Raw genomic sequence first — 21,581 nt, 5'->3', positions numbered from 1 at the left:
CAGGTTTCTTCCCACCGCAGCCTTGCTTTCATTTTTTCAGCCATGAGGATGAATAGAATCATGAGATAACCAAAACTCTGACCGCAGTATTACCAAAGAACCGATGAGGCTGAAGAGAAATAGACAAAGAAATAAAAACACTGCTTGACTGAGTTTCAAAGCATGTTCCATTAATCAATTTCAGCTACTCATCTCGGACAGCATGCAGCTTCTCTCCTCAGGCACATATCAATAAATCAATTAGTAAGATGTTAGTTAGCGTTTTCTTTCAGTCAGTAATGCTGCTGCTAATCTGTTAGCTTTGCAACACGTTTAGCTCTAATTCAAAGGCCAGGCTTGCAGGAAGTTTCCTCATGGAAGGGAATTGCCACAGGGCTCGAATCATAAATATGCACTCAGTCTGGGCGAGCTGATCCAAGAAATACTGCTCAATAAACACACGGGCCAAGGATGTTAGAAATCTTATTTATTTTCTCTCTGAGCTTCTTCCGCCTTCCTTTCTCCATGGGTGTTTCGCACTCGTGCTCAAATGTCACCTCCGATTTTAATTTGTAGTACATTGGATTGATGCTCACCGATTGTTATGTTCACACATTTGCTTCCACTCGGGAGGATTTGATGATTTGGCCGATAACATGGCCATGGAGACATTTTGTTTTGCTTCCTCCTGTTGTATTTTTCACTGTTTCTTCATTTTTTTAGTAAATATCTTCTGCTTTCACAGACATTCCAGGGATCCTCTCTGCTATCAAAGACCAAGAAAAAGAGTAAAGGTGATCACTTATCTTCCTTTTTTCCTCATGTTTGGTAACATCTTGTTTGGTAATACACTGCCTGACAAGTCTTGTCATGTATTCAAGTTTTAGGAACAGTAAATAATAACTTGACTTCTAGGTGATCATTTGATATTAGAAGTGACTATCAGTCTTAAAGGCAAAGGCCTCTAGATTACACTTATTTTACCAAAATGAAATATGATCATGCTTGATTTTTATTTATTTAATTAGGACAGCAAGGTCTGACTTTGCTAAGACAAAAGTTATGTCACTTAACACAAATAATGTACAGTATAGAATATAAACCCATGATGCAGTGGAAAATGTATTAATATTGTGTATGACTCCCATGAGCTTGAAGGACTGCATCCATACATCTCTGCAATGAGTCAAATAACTTATTGATAAAGTCATATAGAATGGCAAAGAAAGAGTTCTTGCAGAATTCCCAGAGTTCATCAATATTCTTTGGATTCATCTTCAATGCCTCCTTCATCTTACCCCAGACATGCTTAATAATGTTCATGTCTGGTGACTGGGCTGGCCAACCCTGGAGCACCTTGACCTTTTTTGCTTTCAGGAACTCTGATGTGGAGGCTGAAGTATGAGAAGTAGTGCTATCCTGCTGAAGAATTTCCCCTCTCCTGTAGTTTGTAATGTAATGGGCAGCACAAATGTCTTGATACCTTAGGCTGTTGATGTTGCCATCCACTCTGCAGATCTCTCCCACACCCCCGTACTTAATGTAAACCCAAACCATGATTTTTCCTTCACCAAACTTGATTGATATTTGTGAGAATCTTTGGTCCAAGCGAGTTCCAATAGGTTTACTGCAGTATTTGTGATGATTGGGATGCAGTTCAACAGGTGATTCATCTGAAAAATCTACCTTCTGCCACTTTTCCAAATTGTCAACTAGAAGTCAAGTTATTATTTGTTGCTCTTACAACTAGGATCGACGACAAGACATTTGTCAGGTAGTGTACATTATAAATATACTTTCTATCATACAGCATTGCTTAAATTGAACCTCTACAGTTCCAACACTATTATGACAGAACAATACATAACACATCTTTGCAAAAATGGTAAAAAAATAAATAAATAAAATCACAAACCAATGTTCAATATAAATGAAATATAGTCAAGCAATCGATATATTCCAGAAATCATTTCTATTCAAAAGTCTTGGATCTTCTGCCCACTCACCCCCTCACATTTATAATTGTTCTAATAAAGCAAAAAGCCATAAGAGGCTGTGCCGTTTTTCTATGAGTAAGAGGTAAGCCTTAGTCATGACACAAAGTGGAGGTTGTTTATAGCTGCTGTGGAATATAGCAATATGGCTTTTTATAGGAACTGTTCTCCCATGAAAATTGTTATTTATTCGCCTGTATATTGTGTTCCTGATGCACAAGACTTTCTCTCGTCAGATGAACACAAAATGAGATGGTCTCATTGCTTTCTTTTCCATGCTATTAAATGGATTTTTGCCTAAAGAATGATAAAAAATAGTACAAAAAGGGTTCATATGACTGTTCTTTAGGTAATGTTCTGAAGTCATTATCTTCTGAAGTCATTATCATATCTGTTTATTATTTATATCATATCTGGAAACCCATTGATGATATTTAGTAGCCTTAACTAATATGTACTTGCATAAAAATACAATGTACTTATTGTGTTCTAAATATATTGTAGTGGTTTTGAGGTGGTATACTGGTAGGGTTAGGGACAGGTTTGGAGGGATGGGTTAGTTCAAGGTGTAAGGGATGGTCAACAGTGTAACTAGAAAAGTAAAATTTGTAGACAAACTTTATGGTGGCCTGAGAAAGCCTAGTTCGTTTGAAACAGTTGGCATAGAGAGCAAACTACATAAATGTTAGCATGTTTCTAGAATACTAAGGCGTTGCTAGGGTGTTCTGAGTGGTTGCTAGGTGATTGCTAGGGTGTTCCAGGTCGAGATACCTACATACATGTATATGTTAGCATAGTTTTAGTATGGATTGGCATGTTTCTTGCTAGGTGATTGATAGGCTGTTCTGAGTGGTTGCTAAGATGTTGCTAGGTGGTTGCAAGGGTGTTCTGAGTGGTTGCTAAGGTGTTGCTAAGCAGTTGCTAGGGTGTTCTAGACTGTTGCTAAGGTGTTGCTAGGCAGTTGCTAGGGTGTTCTGAGTGATTGCTAGGGAGTTGCTAAGGCATTGCTAGGGTGTTTTGACTGGTTGCTAGGCAGTTGCTAAGATGTTCTGGCTGGTTGCTAGGCAGTTGCTTAATCATTTGATAGGTGGTTTCTAGGGTGTTTCAGATTGTTGCTAATGTGTTGCTAGGAGGTTGCTACGGTGTTTTGAGCGGTTGCTAAGCAGTTGCCAGGGTGTTCTAGACGGTTGCTAAGGTGTTGCTAGGCAGTTGCTATGGTGTTCTGAGTAAATGTTAGGGAGTTGCTAAGGCATTGCTAGGGTATTTTGAGTGGTTGCTAAAGCATTGCTAGGCAGTTGCTATGGTGTTCTGAGTGGTTGCTAGGCAGTAGCCAAGACATTGCTGGGGTGTAGCAGGTTGTTGCTAAGGTGTTGTTATGGTGTTCTGAGTGGTTGCTAAGGCATTGTTATGCAGTTGCTAGGGTGTTCTGACAGTGTTAACAAGAACTAAACTCATAAAGAGGTGATATAAAGCCATTTGTGGTTAGTTCTTGTTAACTTATGGCCATATGGTTGCTAAGGCATTGCTAGGCTGTTATTAAGGTGTTCGGAGGGGTTGATAGGCAATTGCTGGGGTGTTCCAGGTCATTTCTAAGGTGTTGCTAGGTGGTTGCTAGGGTGTTCTGAGTGGTCGCTAAGGGGTTGCTTAAGGTGTTCTATGGGATTGTTATGGTGTTGTTAGGTGGTTGCTAGGGTGTTCTGAGTGACTGCTAGGCAGTTGCTAAGGCATTGCTTGGGTCTTCTGAGTGGTTGCTAGGCGATTGCTAGGTTGTTGCTATGTGGTTGCTAGGGTGTTCTGAGTGGTTGATAGGTGGTTACTAAGGCGTTGCTATTTGGTTGCTAGGGTGTTGTATGAGTGGGTTTAAGGGTGGGTTAAAGTGTAAGAGATGGTCAACAGTAAAATTAAAGGAGTACAGAAGTAAATATATGCAAGTATTTAATCAATCATTTGTACAACGTAAAAACATCTATCTACAAAAGTAAGTACATATTAATTAAGGTCACTTAATATAAAGTGAGACTTTTTACTGTAGCCTTTTTACAGTTTTTAACCATTAAATTTACTGCCATTTTGTACAGTTTACCAGGTTATAAATACATACTGTGGTTTTGTTTTCCAGCAGCTCCACTGTCCTCCATCAGCAAGAGAAGAATCTCCTGTAAAGACCTGGGTCGTGGAGACTGTGAGGGCTGGCTGTGGAAGAAAAAGGACGCAAAGAGCTATTTCTCGCAGAAATGGAAGAAGTACTGGTTCGTTCTGAAGGATGCCTGCTTGTATTGGTACATGAACGAAGAGGTGAGAGTGTGTGGCTGCGTCGGGCCAATACAGTTGTCTTTGTTGTTTCTCATATCCACCGGCGCAGCAGAAAGCGTATCGATCTAGAGATGAGACTTTAATTGGTGCCGGCTTTACCCTCTTGTGCGGAGCAAGATTAATGCTCATCTACCACAACAAAACACTCTTCTGCACACGCCGTTGCTGTAATGAAGATAAGAAACTTCTCTGAAACAAACACTCCCATTCTTGTTCCCTCGCTTCCCGTGCTTTTGATTAATTACCCTCAATGTCTTCGCCTTTTTATCGTGGCTTGGGCGCAGGATATGCCTGCCGTTCTGGGGGTTTCAGAGGGGAGGGGAGGGTTCTACTCGGCCTGGTTTTGGTCCACCGAGAGTCCGGCTTTACTATAATTGATGATCTTCTACTGTGTGGGTTTTGTAAACACAGACAGGCTTACAGAGAGCTGCAACAATTTATGCTTTTCATTTATTTATGCAGAGCTCCCGTCAGCAGCACTGTGCAATTTAGAGCTGGGGGGAAAAAAGTAATGGAATGGACCAAGAAAGAGAGAATGTAACCCTTAATGAGGACGTAATGACATTACAGAAGAGTTTAAGTGGGGTGAGGTTCACCCAATCCACTCACTTTGTTGTGTCAACTTTTTAGGATGAGAAGGCTGAGGGTTTTGTTAGCCTTCCAGAATTCAAGATCGACAGAGCCAGTGAATGCCGGAAAAAATAGTGAGTACCTTTACAAACTTTAAAGTTATGTGATGTTACCTGGTGAATTCTTATTGTTCTTTCACTCCCTAGTGCGTTTAAAGCATGCCATCCCAAAATCAAGAGCTTCTACTTCGCAGCGGACGGTGTGGACGATATGAACAGATGGTTGAGTCGCCTCAACATGGCGGCCGCCGGCTATGCAGAAAGAGAGCGAATCCGTCAGGAACATGGTAAGAATTCAGGTAGTCCCAAGAACTTTGTATACCCCAATTGCAAAAGTAAGCTGCTTTCAGTGTAATTGAGTCATTTTTTTATTATAATTTTTTTAATGGGCATGGAAAACCTATTAGATGGGTTAAAATAATTTAATCACAGCTTTAAAAAAGCATTGCAAACCCAAGGTAAGCTCATACTCTTAAAAAGTTAATAATTTCAACCCAATTTGGGGTAAAATCAAGAAAAAACTAACAGCTGGGTTTATTTTTAAATGTCCCTTAAAATTAAAGTAAAGTTTTTTAGATGTTAGTATCAGTATTGTTAGTTTTTAGGATATCTATTAGCTTGTGTGCTCCCAAACAGTGACAAAATGTGTTTAGAAGATATAAAACTGACAAAAACATGTAAAGCTTGTAGTATGTCACTTACACCTAAATGGACCAATGGTTTTAATCCATGCCTAATCAAATTATAACCAATCTAATGCTCTCTAGTATATGACATGCTCCGCCCCCCATGCTCCGTCTAGACGCTTCTCATTTGCTTTTCATTTGGTATGCTTGAGCTCAGCCTCTTCCACTGGCAGAGCTATGACAAAACAAAACGTTATTAGCAGTTTTTTTAAAGGGGAGGAGCTACAGTATGTCCCACCCTCTTTTTATGTTTTGCTTGAAATTACATCAAACATCGAATTAAATGCACATTTCAAAGCACTTCACTGGACCTTTAAAATAAATTTATAAAACGGAATATACAGTAGTCAACCATTTGGGTTTGTCTATATTTTACTCAGTGTGGAATTAAATAACCCAGCATTTTTTAAAGTTGCTGGGTTATCATCACAACAAGAACTACAACATTCATTCTATGAAAAATTTAAAAACACTACCTAAATCTTTTTTACAATTTTTATTCCATAAATTGCACAATGGGAAAATAAAAGCCAAAAAAGCAACACAGGCTCATTGTGGACACTGCAGGTGCCCCTGTCTACATTTCTGGAGAGTGCGATTTATGTAGCCAGAGTTACATCGGAATGATGCTACGTTGTGGTATGATGATGTCCACGGTTTCTGTTCCTTTTTGCGATACCAGCTGACCGTTTACCTCCGTGTGGACTGCTTTTCCAGTGTTGCCAGTTTGCCCAATAGCTAGCCTCATACGTCGGCAGACTTGGTACGTGGAGCGGAGTTGACTGGGTTTGAGTCCGGTGAAAACGGTTCCAGAAAAAGTAAAAGAAATTAAGCAAATAAATAAACAGCAGGGTGAAAACATGGTAAACTCCCGCAACCGCAACAATTTTTTTCTAGATTGCTTTTGAAAACACTATCGCTTTGGTTTATGTAGGGCTTAATAGGCAGGGCACCTCATTTTACCGATCCCTCTCCTCACACGCACCCCCGCTCTTCACTTTCATCGGCAATTTCCCCACCATCTTTGTCCATGACTGCCCAACCCTCTTCATCCATGACTCCCCAACCATCTTCGTCTATGACTCCCCAACCATTTTTATCCATGACTCCCCAACCCTTTTTTATCCATGACTCCCCAACCCTCTTCGTCTATGACTCCCCAACCCTCTTCGTCCATGACTCCCCAACCCTTTTTATCCATGACTCCCCAACCCTCTTTTTCTATGACTCCCCAACCCTCTTTCTCCATGACTCCACAACCCTCTTCGTCCATGACTCCTCAACCCTTTTTATCCATGACTCCCCAACCCTTTTTATCCATGACTCCCCAACCCTCTTTTTCTATGACTCCCCAACCCTCTTCCTCCATGACTCCCCAACCCTCTTCGTCCATGACTCCCCAACCCTTTTTATCCATGACTCCCCAACCCTCTTTTTTTATGACTCCCCAACCCTCTTCCTCCATGACTCCCCAACCCTCTTCGTCCATGACTCCCCAACCCTTTTTATCCATGACTCCCCAACCCTCTTCCTCCATGACTCCCCAACCCTCTTCGTCCATGACTCCAAAACCCTTTTTATCCATGACTCCCCAACCCTCTTCGTCTATGACTCCCCAACCCTTTTTATCCATGACTCCCCAACCCTCTTCTTCTATGACTCCCCAACCCTCTTCCTCCATGACTCCCCAACCCTCTTTGTCCATGACTCCCCAACCCTTTTTATCCATGACTCCCCAACCCTTTTTATCCATGACTCCCCAACCCTTTTTATCCATGACTCCCCAACCCTCTTCAACTGCGACACCCCTACCCCGCCCTTCACTTTTGTCCGCTGCACCTCTCCCTGCTCTGGTAACAAGCCTCGTTACCCCGATCTATTCCAGGACCTCGTAATTTACAAATTAAGCACTGGGTTTAGGAAATGGGGTGGGTGGGTCAGTCAGTCAGTCAGCAATTCCGACAGCAAGCTTCCCTTGTCGGCTGAAGTGTATACTGTGCCTTCTAGTGGATTTAAGCAAAAGGAGGATGTGTGAGAGAAATTTGAGATCATCAAAAAGTGTACACAGTGGCCTCTGGTGGATTAGCAAAAAAAAAAAAAGGGGTGAGCAGATGTACCTTCGGTTATATATTTCACAGTCTCCAGAAGTTAATGTAGACCTGGGTACGTACAGTATCTGCGATGAGCCTGGGTTGCAGAAAAGAAGGAAATGAGTCCTGTGACCTATGTACAACAAGCTGATAGACACAAATAAGTTATGCCCTTCTAGCGGATCATGCTACATACTAAGTTTCTCCAAAACATATTCATCCTTTTATCATTCAAAATTAGCCACTAATAAGAATTCAAAATGCTTTGTAAGTGTCTGACTCCTTTAGACGTCTTAAAATTAACCTTTCTTCTCCTGCTTTTGACATCACACCACAGTTGCAGACCTAGAGCAGCTCCTCACGGGAAAACCTACACATGATCTCAGAGGCTATAATTTAATAATTGTTTATTTTATGGAAATGTTTTGCAACAAGCTAATGACTCCCTGCATTCCCCTTCATCCCCTTCCAGCAGACTACTGGAGTGAAAGTGATCATGAAGACAATGAGACGCCCTCGACGCCCAAGCAAGACAGCCCACCACCCCCTTATGACACATACCCACGGCCACCCTCAGTGAGTCAGCATCCAGCACACACACACACACAAACATAAACATGGCTCTTCTCGTTGTGTAATCCCACACAATGGCACGGCTTTATCATGCTTGACATTTGGCATTGGTAAAAGAGCTGTTTTGTAGTACCGTCCCTCAGACCTGGCCTTACCACGTCACTGCATGTGTGTGTGTGTGTGAATGAGTCAGACCACCTCATCTAAAAGCCCACTGTTGAGATGTGCTGAGATTGAGTCTTATCTCTAAGTCTCTCTACATATCTTTCAGTCTTTGTGAGTCACTGCTACTGTCGCTGATAGACAGTATCTGATATCGATTTCCTTTTTGGTGAGTCTCTCAAAATCTATCAAGGATCGAGTGATCACGCGATATTTCAATCCAAAGAATTTTTAAAAATACAAAAATTGCTTCTCATTACTATAAATTAAAAATGAGGTTTGATGTAAATTATATTTCACTGTAAATTAAAATATATTTAAGAAGAGAAATCAGTTTAGAACATTCAGATTTTTTTTTTAAATTTTTATTGTCATTTATACTGAATGTCAATGGCTGTTTTTCCAGCATTCTTCAGTATATTATCCTAATTTACATTTTTGGGTGAACTGCCACTTTAAATCCCAGTCAATCGTCAATGATAAATAATTACAGTATAAAGATGATCAGGATAAACAGATCGGTTTCGGACGCAGCCTATATGTACACAACAGCTTAACCTTGTTATTTTGAGTAATGTAATAATAAAGTGCATCACTTGTAAAGCTGCTTTGGAGCAATTATTATGAAAGCACTTTATAAAATAAGCTTGAATTATGACAATTCTCATTAGCATTAAATATGTGATATTTCAAGTAATCATTTTAAATACTGAATATATTAAAAATAATAAATAGAAAAAAAAAGATATAACTTCTGTTGACCAAATCTGGGGGAACAAAAACTTTTAGAATCATTTAGATTTTTTGCCTCTTTTATTTTCATTTCTTTTATTTCAATTACTATGATGTAAGGAGAAACAGATGTTATAAAATACTATAAAGTAAAAATCATACTCAAAATTAAACTAAAAATGTATTTGCTTAAAAACATCTTGTGTTTAGAATAATGATTTGATGGGTATAAAAAAAGGTTCCTTTATTTAATGCAGGCATCAAAATGGAACATCTTCATGACCCATCCACTTCATCGCTCTTTTATTTGATCCCTTTGTACTACTTTTTCCCCTGTTGGAATTGGCCAGTGGTTCAGTCACATCAAGTGCCATTAAAGTTTGTCGAGCAGCACCAATTTTAAAAGCTTAATGCATGATAGAATTTATTCAGTACATACACAATGGATGTGTCCATTTCTGAATGTGTGTGTGCTTTAATCTGTCTGCTCTGGTTAGCAGTATTTTCAGTGCAGTACTGTAGGGCAGGTCAGCCAGAGGCCACACACAGCAGCAAAGCCTTATTTAAGAGAAACACAGACTCACTAATTAAACACTTTCCTTCAGTTTTTCTTTTTCCTTTCAATAGTCCCAATTTACTTCTACTCCACATCTATCTATCTATCTATCTATCTATCTATCTATCTATCTATCTATCTATCTATCTATCTATCTATCTATCTATCTATCTATCTATCTATCTATCTATCTATCTATCTATCTATCTATCTATCTATCTATCTATCGTTCTATCGTTCTATCGTTCTTTTGTTCTGTCTATTGTTCTATCTATTATTGTATCAAACTATCTATCAATCTATCTATCAATCTATCTATCCAACCATCCATCCATCCATCCATCCATCCATCCTACAATAAAACTGGTTCCCCTTCGGGGGGAACTTCAGCACTATAAGTGGATTTGATTTGTAAAATCCACGCATTAGGGAGGTTCGGTTCAGAAGCTACTCGTCTGAAAGAGTATTGAACGGGCCAATTAAGAATGAATTGGCAGCGCAAGCCTGCGCAGGTGAGCGGCATAAGCAATCAACTGAGTATATAAGCTCACCTGGCGCCAGCAGACGCTATCCTTTTCGCTTCAGAGACTTTCTGATCGAGTCGATGAGGGTTCCTCCTGCTGTGACCAGCGATTCTGAGCGAACGAGAGCATTCTCCCGGTCCAGAGTGTGTACACGCAGTGGCAGACGGTCGAGCTGGGTTTCTCCCTTGCCTGGCGTTCTTTGGGTCCGGTCCTCCAGAGCGGTGCGTATAAAGTTGCAAACTTCACAGAAAGAGCAACACAGTCGTGCAGCACGTCCTTATCAGGACGGCGCTCCGACTGTGCGTTTCTGGATGCGGTGGTTTCCTGTCCTCGGATGATGGGCGCGGGCACTGCGTTACATGTCTGGGGGTCCAGCATGTTAATGCGCTGCTCGCGGGCAGTTCATGTCGTCATTGCGATGCCATGACTGTTGCGCAAGATCGCGGTTAGCCTTTGCAAAGGGTGAACCACCCCAGTTGTCCCCTGCTCTGCAGCGGGCACTCGGGCAGATCTGAGGGTTTCAGCGAGAGATAATCCGTCGCCCACGGGCCCGCGGACCTCCCGCTCCTCTAAGCGCTCCATCCAAGCTTCGGGCGGGGGAAGCGATCCGTCTAACAAATGGTAGCCCTTACGCCCGATGACACCGGAGACCAGATGTCCACCGCGGCATCGGAGGGTGGGCTTTCATTGTCCGATGATGATCCAGACCCGCTCGCCCCCTTCGGGCTGGTGAGCGCTGTCACTACGGATCCTGAAACGGACATGGTAGCCGTGCTTTCCCGGGCTGCTTCGGCCGTGGGTTGGAGATGGTTTATCCCCCAGCTCCGCGGCCGGACCGACTAGAGGGGCGTTCCCTTCTTCCCGGAGGTGCACAGTAGGCTCACGCGGTCTTGTAAAGCACTTTTTTCTGCTCGTGCTGCGTGTCCCTCCACCCTAACCACTCTTGACGGTGAAACAGCCAGGGGGTATGTGGCGATTCCTCAGGTTGAGTGCGCGATGGCGGTAAATCCGCGCGGCGCCTCTTCTTGGCGGGGTCCGCCTCGTCTCCAATCCAAAGCCTGTAAGTTATCTACCTCCCTCGGAGCTAGAGCTTACATAGCTGCGGGCCAGGCTGCTTCCGCCTTGCATGCGATAGCCACCTACCAGCGCTACCAAGCGCAGGCGCTGGCCGAGCTGCACGAGGGTGGGTCCAACCCAGGCTTACGAGCTTCGCACCGCCGCCGACTTAGCTCTTCGGACTACTGAGTCCGCTGCGTGTGCGTTGGGGAGGACGATGTCCACATTAGTGGTCCAGGAGCGCCACCCCTGGCTGATATGCGCAAAGTCGACAAAGTCCGCTTTCTTGACTTCCCCATATCCCCAGCCAGGTTCGGCGACACTGTCTGTGAATTCACCCAGGAATTCAAGGCGGTGAGAGAGCAGTTGGTGGGTGATGTCTTATCGGCGGTCCGTAGCCCGCTCCGCCCGCCGTGCCATTCATACCTGCTCCTCGCCGAAGGCGCCCGCCTACGAGAGCTGCTCCGCCCCCGCACACGCCTCAGGCGAAGCGAGCGCGTCGGGCACCTCGGAAGCAGGCAGCCCCCCTGCCCAGAACGCCGCTAAGTCCGGCAACGGACCGCGAAGCGCCCCTGGGACAGGCCATCTGGAGAAGAGGGAACTTGCTCTTTCCCCGCTGGAGGGCGGGGCCCCATTTCCAACGGCACTTTTTACTGCCATGAAAACATTATGAAAGGGCACTTTTCACTTCCCCAGATGTGACAGCCCGAAATCTGCCAGTCTGGGACGCTATGCTTTCTAGCTTGCAGATTCGGTGCGTTTCGCCAGTGGCTCACGAGCGCTGGGAGGACGGTCTCCTTTCTCCCACCCCTCGAGCCTCCCCTCCGGAGCTCGGGTTTGGAGTGAGAGCAAATATCTCACCTCCAGCTTTTCCGTGGGACCCGCGAGCTTCCCGGATCAGCACACCCACTCCGCGCTGCCCCACTGCTGGTACGTCAGCGATTGTAGCGATGAGTCCATTAGCGAGAGCTCTGCCTGCCTGGTTAGCGCGGGCCAGCTCTTCGCGGTGGCTCATGCGCACAATCAGACTCGGCTATGCGATTCAGTTCGCGAAACGGCCCCCCAAGTCACGGGTGTGTATTCACCAGGGTCAGCCCCCTGTCCGCCCCTGTCTTGCGAGAGGAGATTGCTGTCCTCCTGGCGAAGGATGCAATCGAGCCGCTCCCTCCAGCCGAGATGGAGAGTGGGTTTTACAGCCCACGCTTCATCGTGCCCAAAAAGAGCGGTGGGTCACGGCCAATCCTAGATCTGCGCGTTTTGAACCGCTGCCTGCACAAGCTGCCGTTCAGAATGCTCACGCAGAAGCGCATCCTCCGGTGCGTTCGTCCTCTGGGTTGGTCTGCAGCATTAGACCTGATGGACGCGTATTTCCATGTCTCCACTCTTCCTCGCCACCGACAGTTTCTGCGGTTTGCGTTTGAAGGTCGAGCTTGGCAATACAAAACCCTCCCCTTCGGGCTCTCTCTGTCTCCGCGGCTCCTCACCAAGCCCGCGGAGGGTGCCTCAGCGCCCCTTCAGCTCGCGGGCATCTGCATACTCAATTTCTTTACGACTGGCTGATTTTTGCCCTCTCTCGGAGCAGTTGATTATGCACAGAGACAAAGTGCTCTGGCACTTCCACCTGTGGGGGTTTCAGGTCAACCGAGAAAAGAGCAAACTCGCCCCTGTGCAGAGGATCTCTTCTCTCGGGCTGGAGCTGGACTCGGTCACCATGGCAGCGCGCCTCTCCGGAGAGCGCGCTCAGCTGATGCTGTACTGTCTGAGAGAGCTCGACAGTAAAATAGTGGTCCCACTGAAACTATTTCAGAGGCTCCTGGGGCATATGGCATCCGCAGCCGCTTCATGCCGCTCGGATTATTCTATATGAGACCACTTCAGCACTGGCTTCACGATCGAGTCCCCAGACGCGCATGGCACGCGCGCGCACACCGAGTCTCTGTTACTGCGCTGTGTCGCCGCGCCCTCAGCCCTTGGAGCGACCCCTCGTTCCTACAGGCCTGGGTGTCTCTAGAACAGGCGTCCAGTCTTGTTGTCGTTTCAGCAGACACTTCCAACACGGGCTGGGGGGCTGTGCGTTGCGGGCATGCGGCTGCGGACCTGTGGAAAGGTACCCAGTTGCATTGGCATATCGCCTGGAGCTGTTGGCAGTGTTCCTCGCTCTCCACCGTTTTTTTCCGGTGCTGGAGCGGCAACACGTGCTGGTCAGGACGGACAGTACGGCGGCGGTGGCGTATATCAGCCGTATAGGGGGTATGCGCTCTCGCCGCATGTCTCAGCTCGCCCGCCGTCTGCTCCTCTGGAGTCATCCGCGGCTGAAATCGCTGCACACCATTCATATTAAGGCAAGCTCAACCGTGCAGCCGATGCGCTCTCACGGCAGCCTTGCGTCCTGGAGAATGGAGACTCCACCCCGAGTCTGTTCAGCTGATATGGGCGCGATTCGGGGAAGCCCAGATCGATCTGTTGCTTCCCCCGAGATCGCTCATTGCTAGTTGTTCTTTCCCTGACCGAGTGCTCTCGGCACGGATGCACTGGCTTACAGCTGGCCTCGGGGCACGCGCAAATACGCGTTTCCCCCAGTGAGCCTGCTCGCGCAGTTACTGTGCAAGGTCAGGAAGAGGACGAGGAACAGGTTGCTGGTTGCGCCCCTCTGGCTCAACCGGACCTGGATGTCAGAGCTCTCCCTCGCGATAGCCCTCCCCTGGCAGTCCCTTCGAGAGAGCACCTACTCTCTCAGGGACAGGGCACCACCTGGCACCCTCGCCGATCTTTGAAGAGATTTTAGACGCGAGGAAGACTTAGGTAACCTCCGATTGCGGTGGCTAATACCGTCACTCGGGCTAGAGCCCCCTCCCCGAGCGCGCCTATGCCCTGACGTGGAGTCTATTCACTGAATGGTGTGTCTCTCGCTGAGAAGACCCCCGTAATTTGCCAGATCAGCGTTGTGCTTTCTTTACGCCGAGAGAAGCTGGAGAGCAGGCTGTCGCCCTCCACACTCAAGGTTACGTGGCTGCCATCTCCGCTCTCATAACGCGGTGGCTGGCAGCACCGTGGGAACGCATAACCTCATCATCCGGTTCCTCAGGGGCGTTAAGCGAATTAATCCATCCCGCCCCCTCTCATGCCCTCTTAGGATCTCGCCCTCGCCGCGTCAGATCCCTTCGATCCTCGACTCAGTATCTTTCTGTCCCTGAAGACAGCTCTGCTGGTCGCGTTGATATCGATTAGAGGGTCGGGGACCCGGAGGCATTTTTCGGTCAGTGACTCGTGCCTGTAATTGAGCTGGCTTCTCTCACGTCCTGAGACCCCGCCCGCGATATGTGCCCAAGGTTCCTACCACTCCGTTTTAATACGAGGTAGTGAGCCTGCAAGCGCTGCCCTCGGAGGAGGCAGACCCAGCCCTTCTTTATTGTCCAGTTCGCGTTTTGCGTATTATCCGGACCGCACTCAGAGTTTAGATCATCTGAGCAGCTCTTCGTCTGTTATAACGGTCGGCAGCAGGGAAGTGCCGTACCGAAATAAGTTCCCACTAGATTGTGGATGCCTTTCTTTCACTATCAGAGCCGAGATAAGCTGCGTCCTCCGAGAGCGCGTGCGCACTCCACTCGGAGTTTCGCATCCTCTCGAGCGCGCGCACGCGGCGCCCCTCTAACAGACTTCTGTAGAGCTGCGGGCTGGGTGACACCCAACACATTTGCAAGGTTTTACAATCTGCGAGTGGAGCCGGTTTCCTCAAGGGTATTAGGTAACCCTTGGTGATTGAGGAAACAATTCGGTAGGGTGTTAAAACACGCTTGCTGCGCCATTTTCCCTAACACGGAGATACGTGCGCCTTTTTATCTGTCAGTAAAGTTCCCCGTCAGGTGAGCCCTGCAGATTCCTCCGTGGCCCCCAGCACTGACTCAGCGGAGGAGTCACTTGCTGGCCCACTACGTTGTAGGTCTGCCCGCTGGTCAGCCCGCGTTTTGGGTAAAGGTGCCTGCTATGCGTGATCCCCACTAGGCGATCCCATATGCTTATTCCGCCACGGTTAAGTCCCCCCCCTGGGCGGACCCGTGTCTTCCCTCCCCGCTAACCACTCTTTTGCTATGCGTACTCCCCCTTTTTAGGGCTAGTCCATATGTAAATTCTGCCATCTATCCCCCCTTGGGTAACGGATGGCCTCCGCAGCGTCCTCCCTATCGGGATTGCACGCTTCCCAACGTACTGTCGTATTTTCCTAGAATTATCTAGATGCTCACGACTTCCCAAAAAATATATCTAAATCCGTAAAACTTCTGTTGAAGTAGGATAAATTAGGGCCAGGGACACGTTGGAGGACCGCGCCCCCCATGATGCGGGTGCGTCACGCTTGCTTGACTATCTCCTCATCGGGGGTGTTGGTAAGGTGCAGTCATTATGGCGCTTTCAATGGGCTCCCAATGCGTGGATTTTACAAATCAAATCCACTTATAGTGCTGAAGTTCCCCCCGAAGGGGAACGTTCGAGGTTACTAAAGTAACCCTTCGTTCCCCGAGGAGGGGAACGGAAGCACTATACTCCGTCGCCATAATGACTGTCCCTTAGCTGTTGAAAGTCTCTTCAGCTTAAAAAGGATAGCGTCTGCTGGCGCCAGGTGAGCTTATATACTCAGTTGATTGCTTATGCCGCTCACCTGCGCAGGCTTGCGCTGCCAATTCATTCTTAATTGGCCCGTTCAATACTCTTTCAGACGAGTAGCTTCTGAACCGAACCTCCCTAATGCGTGGATTTTACAAATCAAATCCACTTATAGTGCTTCCGTTCCCCTCCTCGGGGAACGAAGGGTTACTTTAGTAACCTCGAACGTTCTTTTGAAACATTGCCAACTGGACGAAAGCGGGAAGAGCAGTTGGCCCATATTCAGAGCCTATTTTCACATGAACACAGCTTCAGGTTCTCCCTCCACTCCTCTTTCCCCTATCCTTCTATTTTTCTATATTCGGCACTTTTCACTGAAACCAGAGCTCTCTCTCAGTTCATTATTCATCGGCCTGTCTAAGACGAGAGTGTGCATTCAGGGGCCTGGTATACTCTCTGACTTTCAGATCATTAGCACACTTTATTCCTACCTAAAGATGAGATGTTCAAAACCAGTTTACGCATTGTGCCCATTCACGAATTTAGGTGAATTTTAAGTACATAAATATGTTCTTTATGTTTCCTTTTTATCATGTGTTGCCTCCAGTACCTGAAAGAAAATGACTGATATTGTATAAAAGCTTCTTACAGTGTAGTATATTTTAAGGTGACTCAATTATAATTTTTAATGGTTAAACCACACCCGTTTAAGAGTCTTCTCTTCTCTGATTGATCAGAAAATTGGCTTGTGGTTGGTCCATTGTGTTTATCCTGTCTGAATTCCAGCTTAGTTGTCATGTTCATGGGCAGCCAATGAGGACCATTATCTGCTGTTATGCAAATCTGTTACAAAGAGGTTAATGCTGTTTTAAATTCAGCAGCGAGAGTGGCTCTGTGCTCTTCCAATAGGTTAGCCACTGCTAACATGCTAATCTCGCTTTAGGTCACAGGTGCGGCATCTTTGGTCGCATCTTTCCTCGCTTGTTTGACTGATTTTGATGTAATTTTCTGCTATCTATCTATCTATCTATCTATCTATCTATCTATCTATCTATCTATCTATCTATCTATCTATCTATCTATCTATCTATCTATCTATCTATCTATCTATCTATCTATCTATCTATCTATCTCTCTGTCTATCTGTCTGTTTGTCTGTCTGGAGCATGGGGTTCCGGGGTCGCCACAGTGGAATGAACCGCCAACTTATCCAGCACATGTTTTATGCAGCGAATGCCCTTCCAGCTGCAACCCATCTCTGGGAAATATTTCATTTAATTATAGTCATTTTAACTGTTTAATAATTAGGCATTGGAATCAGAATGTGAAAACATATACAGTACACCCCAAACTAATAAATAATAAATGTTAACAAAAAAGTGCAGCATAAAAATAACAAAGACTCCAATATCTGCTACCAGATCAATTTTGTTGTCAGAAACAGTTGTCAGACACCCACAAAATATATTATATTGTATATAACTATAACTATACTGACATTGAGACCTTTAATAGAGATAGAGGTGTTGAACAAATAGCTAAAATGTATGGGTGATATATACATATTGCGTCACCAAAAATGTTTAAGGTCATTTTCATGTGTTGAGCGATATGTCGATGTGTTGATTGTTGTGACAGGCCTACCATTAAAATGTTATGTTGGTATTAAATACATTTTCATGAAGTAGGTTATCTTTGAAATCATGAATACCTATTATTAGCACTCCCACATACTTGTCTATCCCATTCTTACCCTTGGTGGAAATACTATTTGCCACTACTCTATTTTGTGCTGCAGTTACTACATTTGTGGAAATGTATACTGTAAAAATTTCTTGCTGTCTTAAATTTAATATAGTTCAATCAAATTAACTTTCAACTTTTTTTAACTTATCAACAAACCGACAAAAAAAATGTAAAATAAAAAATAATAATAATAATTTAAGTTAAACTTTGTGTAATTTAACACATTTAGTTGAAACCTGATCTATGTTGATAAAAGCAACAAAAATATTAAACTTTTTGTCATTACATTTTTTAACTGTGTAAATTTGATTTTATTACTTTAATATAATTACCCAGTTTGGGAAGTCTGGCTAAATACTATGAACTATTCTCAATAAATTATGGGGCACATTATGGGACAGTTTAAAAACACTTCATTTAAACCTCACATTTTCTTTTTGTCTTTGTCTTTCCCCCAGAACCAGGTGAGCTGTGCCAGTCCTTATCTAGAACCAAAGCACGGCCGGCTGTCATCTACAGAAACGTCCCAGTCTCGCTCGTCTCATGAGGAGTACCGCTCCGAACCTCAAGGAGGGAGCAGCAGTGGAGGAGGCTCTCCAGCTCGGAAGTCCGCCAGCCAGAGGCGTTCATGGCAGGACCTGATTGAAACCCCTCTAACCAGCTCAGGCCTCCACTACCTGCAGACTCTGCCCCTCGAGGATGCTGTGTTCTGCGAGCCGGGAGCAGGTCTTTCTCCTGAATATCGGCGCCAGTCCACTCTGCCTGCCCAGCGCACACTCATGCAGGATCATTACGGCCCTTTCCCAATGCTCCAAGGGGAGAGACTCAGAGACCCTGTTAATGCGGTAGGGAAACCCCGCAGCTTCACCTTGCCCCGGGACAGTGGCCTACATGCCCTTCTCACACCCTCTGCCAGCATGGCAGACCAGCGGGACCCAAACCGCAGGGAGCTCAGCCGCTCTCAACGCATCAATAATGGTGAGTCAATGTATGGGTCTTAAAATAATGCATGTTATGAGGTTGTTGTTTTTTGATTATTATTAATATGCACTTTTGTTATATATGGATTTGTTTAGAGTAAGGCTCTAAAAATCTCTATATAAATATATATATAGATTGTATATTTTTCCCCAATTTCTGCTTAATGAAAAGATTTTTTTATCACATTTCTAAACATAATAGTTTTAATAACTCTTCTCTAGTAACATGACAGTACTTAATATTTTACTATATACTATATATAAATATTTTTAAAAATACTCGTATTCAGAATAAAGTGTCATTTAAAGACTTAATTTGGTTAATTAGGCAAGTTTGTGTAATTAGGCAAGTCATTGTAAAGCAGTGGTTTGTAGACAATCGAAAATATATAGCTGAAGGGGCCAAAAAATATTGACTTTAAAACAGTTATAAAAATTAAAATATACACATAATCGTGTGTATAAAAAAGAAAATCTAACTTGGAGAGTCTCAAAAACCCTTTTGTAAGAGAAACTACTTTCTTTCGGCATTCATTCACATCTGCAGCTGATGTTAGAACAGCAGAAACCATTGCTACTTCACACACGTCACTTTAAAGCTAGTATTTGAATGATTCTATAGCATAATGTCTAAAGTTATGACAAAACAGGTGATTTTGCTGACATATTTTGATTATAAGGCTGAAATGCCATCGATCTACAGAGATTTCCCAGTATTTCTCTGTTGCAATTGGGATTTCACAATAGTTACCGGCGAAAAAGCCAGAGCAAACCAAACACTACTAGTTTAAATGTTATAAATACAGCACTACAAAATACAAAAGAGAGAGATCGACTTAGAATGTCACCTACCTGATATATAATGATTTGTTCTGCTGTAGTTTGAAACTCACGTGAGAAATGCTGTTTTACCTCCCCTAAGGACTTATGTGGTCTCTGTCACCATGATGTTGCAAAGTCAATCGTCGCTTTATATGGTCTAATCAGACAGGCTGATGGCAGCCGATGCATTGAATCCGATGCTCCAAAATTATACATATTCTAAAATTGGCACTTTCCTTATTAATAAACTGCATAGTTGCATTCTGAACAACTAAATTCTTAACTAAAAAGCCTCAAAAGTACATTATGTTGTCCAACAGCAGCAATATTTGTCAAACTGTAGAGTGTCCTCTGCTTGTTGCTGTATGTGGGTGAAGTAATACACAAGGGTGAAAGGTGAAGAGGCAGTCAGAGTGCTGTTATTTGCAGAATATCGCACATCACTATCGCACATAGAATATCGTTATCAGCCAATCAGATTCAAGAACCAGACAGAACTGTTAAATAAATATATTTGGAAACAAAAATATGAATAAAAGCAATTATAATTATTGCCAATAATAATTTGTTTAATGATATAATAATTAGTATTAGTAGTAGCAATACTGATACATCTTTTCTATTTTAGGTCACTTTAAGATAAATTAGATTCAATAAAATAAAAAAATGGTTAAATGGGAGATATTATTATTATTATTATTATTATTATTCCTTTTTTTGCTATTAAAGTTATTTTTTCATATTAATTTTGATAGATTATTTGACTGTCAAATGAAGTCTTGAAATTGCCTTAATTAGATTAATTGTATTAATTACTTTTCATAGTTAATTAACTGTCAAAATCGCTAATGTGAAATCAGTGAACGTGACTTGATCAGGCTTATGCATTATTACTGCTAAATCTGCACCCTTTTATTACTTTGCAACATGGAATGCATCGCATGAAAGAAAACAAACGCTTCTGTTCACATGATTGGTTCAAATCGGTCCACTAAAACCTCTTCACCACATTCGATTAGATTTTAATAACCCCTCTCGTTATGAGAACAGTAGGCACAGCAGAGCTATTTTAGTGCGTGTGTGAATTTATTTGAGAGCCTCAATATTAAATTGTTAAGAGCAGTACTCTCACAGAGGGAGGTGTGCTGGGAGTTGCGGCTCTTTTTCAGTCTGTATCTCTTCCTGTGTTTTTTTAGCCACAGTGTCTTCCTCATTTTCCCAGTTTGTGTGTGTTTGTGTGTGTGTGTGTGTGTGTGTGTGTGTGTGTGTCTGTATGAAGCATAAACAGTGTGTTAGTTGCACGTTTTTTTTTAGCTGTGCTGTGAGGGCCCCCACTGAGATCTGTCCACTCGTTTCTTGCATACACACGTGCACATGGTGGCGTCTTCTTCTAGAAATAGCTCCATGCTCTTTCATATGAAACTCATTTTAAGCCAGCAGTATTGCTGTGGTTACCAGCACCTGACCCACTTTACTTTACTTTACTTTACTTTACTTTACTTTACTTTACTTTACTTTACTTTACTTTACTATAGATGGATGGATGGATGGATGGATGATGGATGGATAGATGGATAGATAGATAGATAGATAGATAGATAGATAGATAGATAGATAGATAGATAGATAGATAGATAGATAGATAGATAGATAGATAGATAGATAGATAGATAGATAGATAGATAGATAGATAGATGAGTGAACAAGTTATTTGTATATATTCTATATTTACTGTTACTGACATGCTACTAAAATTTTTGAAAAGTTTTTACAATCTAAACAAAACAAGATGTGATATTATATCTGTTTAAATGCATATCAGTGAATAAATTGCTTAATTAATTAATAACATATTAGCATTTAAATTTAGATTTTAGGTCTAATGGGTTGCGGTAGCAAAAAAGTTTGATACAGACAGATAGTTCTGATTGGAATCTGATTCACTATCAAATCAAAGCCAGAAAATATAACCATTTTGATTGCACATCATTTGAGTTCTTTATTATAGTTACCATGTTGCCTGGCAACCATACAGTATATTCTCCACATATGCTTATGAACTATATTACTTGAGGAATCATTTGAACTATTAATTCTAATGTGGCTACCTTTTGAACATGGTCATCTCTTGTTTGTCTGT

The 21,581-nt window shown here is 43.7% G+C and overlaps 1 protein-coding gene across 49 annotated transcripts in view; it reads left to right on the top strand.

The window, feature by feature from the left end:
* The window catches only part of cnksr2a (connector enhancer of kinase suppressor of Ras 2a), a 218,235-nt gene that overhangs the window by 149,443 nt on the left and 47,211 nt on the right, over positions 1-21,581 (top strand). For 35 of the 49 annotated variants that reach the window (XR_012399412.1, XR_012399413.1, XR_012399411.1 and 32 more), the window contains 6 exons: positions 725-773; positions 4,093-4,268; positions 4,917-4,990; positions 5,063-5,202; positions 8,164-8,267; positions 18,098-18,617. Coding sequence is in view for 45 of the 49 variants with exons in the window: in XM_073940787.1 (XP_073796888.1) it covers positions 725-773; positions 4,093-4,268; positions 4,917-4,990; positions 5,063-5,202; positions 8,164-8,267; positions 18,098-18,617 (1,063 nt within the window). In the remaining 4 variants the exon portion in view is untranslated. The remainder of the gene's footprint in view (positions 1-724; positions 774-4,092; positions 4,269-4,916; positions 4,991-5,062; positions 5,203-8,163; positions 8,268-18,097; positions 18,618-21,581) is intronic. The other 14 variants (XR_012399414.1, XM_073940796.1, XM_073940785.1 and 11 more) reach the window with 3 other exon arrangements.

The sequence above is a fragment of the Danio rerio genome, chromosome 24 (genome assembly GCF_049306965.1).
Source record: "Danio rerio strain Tuebingen ecotype United States chromosome 24, GRCz12tu, whole genome shotgun sequence".
NCBI classification, from domain to species: domain Eukaryota; kingdom Metazoa; phylum Chordata; class Actinopteri; order Cypriniformes; family Danionidae; genus Danio; species Danio rerio.
The sequence above is the reverse complement of the archived record's forward strand: the minus strand, read 5'-3'. Positions and strand labels throughout refer to the sequence as shown.